Source organism: Panthera onca, chromosome E2 (genome assembly GCF_046562875.1).
Source record: "Panthera onca isolate mPanOnc1 chromosome E2, mPanOnc1 haplotype 2, whole genome shotgun sequence".
NCBI lineage: Eukaryota > Metazoa > Chordata > Mammalia > Carnivora > Felidae > Panthera > Panthera onca.
Genome location: NC_138353.1, coordinates 4,976,748 through 4,984,674, shown reverse-complemented (window position 1 = coordinate 4,984,674; position 7,927 = coordinate 4,976,748). Strand labels below are relative to the sequence as shown.

At 42.1% G+C, this 7,927-nt stretch overlaps 1 protein-coding gene across 1 annotated transcript; it reads right to left on the bottom strand.

Moving 5' to 3' along the window:
* Window positions 1-245: 245 nt before the first annotated feature.
* On the bottom strand, window positions 246-5,668 carry LOC145713214 (KRAB domain-containing protein 5-like). The gene is made up of 3 exons (XM_081791427.1): window positions 5,612-5,668; window positions 1,443-1,569; window positions 246-827 (listed from the first exon to the last, which is right to left on the bottom strand). Exons 1-3 carry the CDS (start codon window positions 5,666-5,668, stop codon window positions 718-720), a joined length of 294 nt encoding a protein of 97 aa, XP_081647553.1. The 3' UTR covers window positions 246-717.
* Between the last annotated feature and the right edge of the window lie 2,259 nt (window positions 5,669-7,927).

Here is a 7,927-nt window from a genome sequence, read left to right as displayed (position 1 = left end):
ACCATTGAGACTTTATTATAGGCTGTGAGATCTAACTTCTAAATGTTATAGCTGCTTTATGGCATTAACATGCAAACATGCTAGGAGACACAGACATGTGTTAAATTATTTCATCATTGAGCAATGGAACACACAGAGTGGAAATTTCAAATGTTGGTTAATACAAAGACAAGTGAAATTTTGGTGTGAAATAAAGGATTCGATTTTCTCATTTGAGGGAGGTGTTCTGTGATCTCATGAAATTACTGAGCCTCAATTGTGTACAATTAAGATAAAATCCTCTGGAACTTTGGAAAGCATAAGCCAGAAAACATGTGATCTCTGTCTCCAATGTTCCCCACATTTCTGCATCAAAACCCAATATGCCCACTACTACCTTGACACACTTGTCACAAGAAGCAAAACAGAATTCAGAAATGGCTTAGCATAGAGTTCCTCAGAAATACAGAGAGATCCTCTAGGGCTCTCACAGCAATGGAGAAGCTCTCAGATTATGGAGGTCCTCACCGGGGATGTGGTGGACCTTCACTGGAGCTGAAGGAGAATCCTTGGAGAATCAAGGAGCATGATGTGTTAGAGAGCAGATGACCCTCTGTGAGAGGGAAAGACATCAAACTAGGCTTCACAAATGAAATTTCATTCAAGGAGAGCTACCTGAACAACATTTTAAGATCTATCTTTCTCCTTCACATTTGGACCTCACGTGTGTCATGTGCTTCACTCCCACCTACCTGAGTGTGAGGCTACTGTCTCCTTTCTCTTCACACCCCACAGCTCCTTCTCTTGCTCCAAAACGATGACCAGGTCTGGCTTTGACACAATGAGACCTGTTTATCAGAAGAAAGGAATAGAAATACTGCTGGAGATTCTACCTTTCTTTTTTTTTCTTTTTCCAAAATTTTTTTAACGTTTATTTATTTTTAAGACAGAGACAGAGCATGAACAGGGGAGGGGCAGAGAGAGAGGGAGACACAGAAGGAGATTCTACCTTTCAACTCAGTATTGTACTCAGCAGACAAGAGAGGACATTGAAAAATTCTAAAAAATGATTTCTCAAACACTCTTGTGCAAGAAAGAGCCCCTTTAGAACATGCAGGAGGAGTTTCAAATATTCACATCATGACCAGCCTTCCAAATACTACCAATACAATAAGCAGTAAAAGTTGGAGTTTAAGATGTGGGCCATACCGTCTTTTGCCACTCAATGTTTAGAATTGCCATCAATCTACAGAAATGGTGATGGCATCTTAAAAAAGGGAGGCTGAAGCTGAAAAGGAAACATCATGAAGATATTTCTCTACATCTACAAATCCCCATTTCCTTCCCTTGCTGCAGGGATCTGAATCCCAGTCATACAAAGAGGAAGCTTCCAAGAGACAGTCTTCAAAGGAACGAACAAAACCCGAGCAGGGTTTGGGAAATCTAGAAGGAGATATCCTCACCCAAGAAGAGGAGGTGTCCATAGGTCTCTAACATCACATCCCTGTGCAGCTCCCGCTGACTGTGGTTCAAGCATCCCCATTCCTCCTGAGAGAATTCTATGGCCACATCCCTGAAGGTCAGGAATCCCTGAAATAAATACAACAGTCATCCAGTGGCCATTGGCTGTGTTCATAATGCTACCTAAGATGAAAGGGAAATGAATGTCATCAGGTAGACTATAAGAACTGATGTTCACCGCTTACCTGCTTGTACCCAATGACCGTACTCCCTCATTTTACTTAACCTCTTTCTTCTACTTCTGGCAAAACACCCTGTGGACACAGTCTCCAGTCATGGAAACAGAAAACATTCAACAAAATGGAATGACCGCCCCAAGGAAGAGCTTGGGCAGGCCACGTTGACCTTAACCCCTATGCAGATGGATGATGGAGTGAACTCAGGGAGGACAGTTCCCTTGACCTTCTTGTAATAGAAAAATCTCCACTCAAGGGGGAAAACAAACCTTGCATAACACACAGCGTATGTATGGAAGTGTCCTCTTAAGGTACGTGTGCCACCTTATGCCCAGTTCAGGTAATATGACAAGGCTCCACTTCCTAATTGTCCACCCGAATCTTAAATAAAAGGAAATCATCGCCCCACCCCCCTTACTCTGTGAGTCTCTCCTTTGGAGGTTATTCCCTCTGATCTCCTTATTGGCTGAAATCAAGCTTCCTGTGTGTGACAACCCCAGCTGCTGCACTATGACTCTATTATATTTGAGGATTAAAACACACAAATATGTCAACTTTTGTGTTATTGTTTTCATTTTCTGAAAATATAAGGCAGTAATTAAAAGGGTATTTCTGTGACAAGACTGTGGAGGAAAATAAAAATTTATTTTGGCATTTTTTTTCTTTTTGTACTTTATCATGTTTTGCTATTTTCTTTTTCTCTCCACCTGGTGATGAGACTCTTTCAGTGACACAACTTCAAGGGGACAGATGATTCATTATCCTCAAGGAAACTCCCACATTTTATCAACTCTAAAGACAGCTGCCTTAGCCTTCCTAACTCCTACTAAATTCCCAACTGACTAATCTTCACTCATAGGTAGGAACCGATTCATCAGGAAGAAGTTACAGAAGCAGAGACCTTCTACTTTAACAACCTTAAAGATATAAGGGTCTACGTTGTTCAAGGGGGGCAATGATGAGGGACACAAAGTCAAGAGTTGTGTAGCTTCAATTAAATTTCCTTACACTTTGCAACCCGATGACAGGATATGCCGTTCCTCAAGTAAATCATAGCTGCTTTCATACCTTAATGTTTAATTTTTTATTAAATACTTGAGACAGGCAGTGTATGACATTCCTTTATCAATGGGCTCCCAAGTGTAAGGAAATTTAATTGAAGCTACACTTCTTTTGCCTTAGTTCTCCCCACCAGAAACTACAAGCAAAGAGAAACTCAGAAGAAAGAAGTTTCCAGCTGAAATGTGATGGCTTCTGCACATCGCTCAGTAAATCTAAGATACTTAACAAAGATCGGGGTGGGGGGGGGGAAGGATGAACGTTATAAGGGAGAGATCTGGCAGAGAGAACCAGGCCAATTAAAGAAGTGAACACGAAGTGTAAGGAAACAAATTGCTATCAGTGCCTAAGACACACCAAAGGACACATGATCCCTGGTGTGTTCTGTTGGCCCCCAAACAGTAAATCTGATAGTCAGTCTAATTATTAGAGAATACAGTGGATTTATACAAACTTCAATCACATGTACTTTCAGTAGAGGCTGCTTTGAGACAAACAGGCTTGAGCACCAGGTAGTAGAGGAGTCCACAGGGACCACCTGGCTGAAGAGAGGCAGGCCCAGCAGGTGACCTGCATCAAAATATGTAGAGGCCCTAACTAACTAACAAGTGGGTACTTACAACCAGGCAGAATTACCACAGGAGGGAAAATTCCATTAAGTTACCATACATACTCATCTTCTCCCTTCAAAATCAGCCCCTAGTCACTGCTCACAGCAGGAGCCTCTCATCTGCTGTCCTGGCCACCACTCCTTTGGGGTGTTTTCATCAATCTAACGTCTTATTCTGCCACAGATGAATTCTTTTCACCACTCATGCCGTTGGCTTCCACAGGATCATCGGCCCATATTTGGGAGCCCCATCTGAATGGGAGAAACACCACTTTTAGATGGCTGTTTCCATGTCCTGTCATGTCTAGTATATTTTAAAGAGTATCTTTTTCACATTTTACAAAGCAAGACTGCTCTCCCCCTGCTTTTTTACCTTTCCAAGTTATTCAGGCCTCATATCCATTCTCTGTTCTTTTTGCATTTATTATTTGGTCCAAAAAGTTTGTTTTATTATAACACAAAGAGAGGACCTGTGGGCACCAAGATCCACAGTGGGGTTGTGAAGAGTGACTATGTAGCCAGGGGAGGGAAAGGCAAAAAGGAGGTCTCCAGAAGGATTCCCATATGCTTAAGAGGATTCCTAAGATACTGGGGGCCTTGTATTTTTCATTTTCTTCATCCTGCTCTACAGAGAGGTACTAAATGGGGAACTAAAGGGGAACGGTTCTCCTCGACTGAAATCCCACCACCAGAACCCATCAGCAACAGGAATCTTGGACTCAACACCTTCCTCTTTGGATAGGTCCTAACGGGAATATTTGGAATACTCGCAGTACTTTAATTAGAAGTAACAAGTGTTGACGTCCTAGTGAAAGCCTGGTTGGATAATGTAGAGAAGACTCCTGCTTACAGGGGAGTGAGTTCTAAAGACCCAACCTTGATTATCGTTCCTGAGAATGTTTTAAAGCTTTGTTGAAAACATAAGGCAGAAACACCAAACACAGAGAAATCAACATTTGCAATTTCTAAATGCATGGAATTTTAGGGGGAAAAGATGACACGGCCTTCGACCTGGAACACCAAGTTTACCTGAGAGCTGGCTATTTCTTCTTCTTTCCCCTTGTCCTCTAGATTTCTTTCTCAGAAGGTATTTGTGGACAAATCACATCTGCATCAGGAGAAAATGCCCTTAAAGGCACCAACAGAACGTCTTCACCAGAAAAGTGCTCACTGGCAGGTGGGACTTTGGAATGCAGAAGGACAAAACTTCCTAGTTTTTTGTGTCAGGAGCTTTTCAGAAACGGAGACTACGTACTTGGAGCCCAATCTGAGTTTTCCTTCTATAGTTCCAGTGGCTTCCACTCCCACAGACACCCACAAATTCTGCTACAGCATAGGAACAGTGTGCTGGGTGGACATAATCCTCCCACACTCATGTAGAGGAGACCCTGTTACCTCTCCTTGAGCAAAAGCCTGCACTCAAATCCCATAAATTAATGGGAAGCCTTGCCAACTGACTCTGGCCTCAGGGAGAATCACCTGGAGCACTTAATTAAGTCAACACTGTTGTTTCCCACCACAACAATTGACAGAATCTGAGGAGGGGTCAACAGCAAGGGTCAGTTTTGAAACTGCACACAGGATCCCATTGGGAACCATTTGGGGAAGAAATGAAGGCTATGGTTATCATTCAGATTCAAACCCATTTCTTCTTCTCTGATCAGAGTTTCTGGACATTGGAAAGAAGAGTTACAAATTTAAGAGCCAAACACACTTTTAGCTCTTTAGCTAAACTTTTCCATGTCTTCCTAATTCCCAATGACAGGGCTCCAAGGAACCACAGGTGTCTTTCTAGTCCTCCCTTTCAATTGGCTTGGATTAACTACTCTGTGCCCTGGGAATAAACCTCTCTTTGTCCTTATTGACACCTGAGTTACACTCTTAGTGCTCACACCCTGTGGTACCAGCAGCCCTTGCCTCAGAGAACTAAATCGGTTAAAAAAAACCAGGGTCTCCATAAATAGCAATGGTCCCCAGTCTATGAACTTATTCCTTTGTATCTAGGCCTTTTGAGAATTACACACCCATTTCTCCTTAGTTCACTTGCCCCAATTCATTACTGGACTGAGATTTCTTTGGAAAATGTCATGCCAGAATTCCTTTTTCCCAAAAAGGGGGGAAATCTAGAATTTGACAGTAGTAACAACATTTGGAAACAAAGGGAGATAAATGACATTTCAACGTGTTTTCTATGCTCTGTCTCTGATGGCACTTGAGGTGAGGTTAGTGGAACTGATCATTTAGTCCTATTGGATGAGCTACCAACCTTCTTGTGAGGAAAATGTTCAATGGATATTGGCACAGTCCACAGGGCATCACTCATTGAGTTTCAAATAGATCCCTCAAAATCTATGCCTGGAATTATTACCCTATAAATAAAGAAACAGAACAGGGCATCAAGCACATTATAGTGGATTACAAGGCTAAGGCCCTAGATCAATGGTCATGTTGAAGCCATCTTGAGCCTCAATTGCTGCAAAGGCCAGGACTTCGGACCATGGCAGCCTGGCAGAGCGGGACGGGGATCAGAGAGCAGGGGTGGATGAGGTCCTGGAGGCAAGAGGTTCCTGGGAAGGAGAGTCCTGGCAAGGGAAGTTTATATCAGGAAGGGAGTTGTTCCGGTCCCTGTAACACCCCTATTGTACCTGTGAAAAAACCCAAAGGCTGAGGATGGAATTTTGATTAGGACCTCTGAGCAAAAAGTAACATTGTTATCTGTCTGTACCCTGTTGTTCTCAACATTCATGCACTAGTGACATCCATTCCCGCTGAAAACCAATTTTTCCCTGGAACTGACCCATGCAATCCTTTTTAAAATAGTCCAATTGATAAGGATAGCTTGTATCCTTTCACCTTCACTTGGGAGGAAAGGGAATACACCTGGTCAGTAATCCTCAGGGTTCCACAGAGGAACCCTGTATGTGACAACCTTAAAGGCTATATTGCATGATAATAAGTTTTCTGCAGTCTCTCCTTTGTTGTAGTATGTACATAATTTTGTTCTCTGCTCCCCTTCTCAAGGTTCTTTGGATGACACTAGCATACACCTGTGAAAACTTGTGGCTTTAAAGAGACATAAATTGCCTGAAGAAAAATTACAGCTTGTTCTAAGCCAGCTTAGATATTTAAGGCACCTGCTGTCTGAACAAAGTCTAGAATTCAAGACATCCTGAAAATCAAAAACCTATGTATCAATTCTGAGGCTTTCTTGGACTGCTTGGATCTTACCAAATTTGGAGTCCAAACTTCTCTTTTATAGCTCAAAGTGTATAAGCTTTACTAAAAAAGGACAAACTTCACCCTATTATTTAAAAAGAGTGGGATGGCATAGTGTTTGAGACTTTAATGAAGACTCTAAATCCATAAAGAACTTATCAAACTCAACACCCAAAAAACCAAACAACCCAGTTAAGAAATGGGCAGAAGACATGAATAGACAGTTTTTGAAAGAAGACAGCCAGATGGCTAACAGACAAATGAAAAATATGCTCAACATCACTCATATTCAGGTAAATACAAATCAAAGCAATAATGACATACCACCTCACACCTGTCAGAATGGGTAAAACAGAAGAATCAACAGGCGTTGGTGAGGAGGAAGAGAAGGGGAACCCTCTTCCACTGCTGGTGGGAATGCAAAGTGGTGCAGCCACTCTGGAAAGCAATATGAGGTCCTCAAAAAACTAAAAATACAATTATGGGCAACTGGGTGCCTTAGTTGGTTAAATCTGACTCTTGATTTTGGCTCAGGTTGTGATCTCATGATTGTGGAATTGAGCCCCACATGGGGCTCCACACCAAGCATGAGGCCTGCTTGAGATTCTCTGTCTCCCTTGCTTGCTGCCTGCCCCCCCCCCCCCAATAAATAAACATTTAAAAACAAGAACAACTGGGTCACCTGGGTGGCTCAGTTGGTTAAGCATCCGACTTCAGCTCAGGTCATGATCTCGCAGTCTGTGAGTTTGAGTCCCACATCAGGCTCTGTGCTGGAAGCTCAGAGCCTGGAATCTGCTTCAGATTCTGTGTCTCCCTCTCTCTGACCCTCCGCCATTCATGTTCTGTCTCTCTCTGTCTCAGAAATAAATAAATGTTTAAAAATTTTTAAAAACAAGAACAACTTAGTTTCAATCCTTCATGGCCAATAAAGATACTTGTATTATTTTAATCTACCTAAATTTCTTAAGACTTGTTTTGTAGACTGGCATGTCATCTATCTTGATGTATCTCAGAAATTTTGTTTTTAGGACTCGTTGTGGTTCTCATTCTGTGCACACACAAGCCAAGGGATCAACACATTAATAGGAAAACTATCTCAAGTAGATTGTCTCTTGAGATAACAGCTACCCCATGCATCATTTCCTAGGGAGCATCTTAGTAACTTTTTATGCCCCCTCTTCCATCATTGCAATTTTTCTCTTTTTCACCAGACCACCTGGCAACAAGTGAACACCTGGGCTTAATGAATGCACTTTTCCCAACTGCCAGCCCATATTGTCTTGAGTGACTATCACTGTGTATACAGGTTCTTCTCTGTATCCTGGAAGAATTACAAAACTTCCTCATCTCATGAGAAAAATGTAGT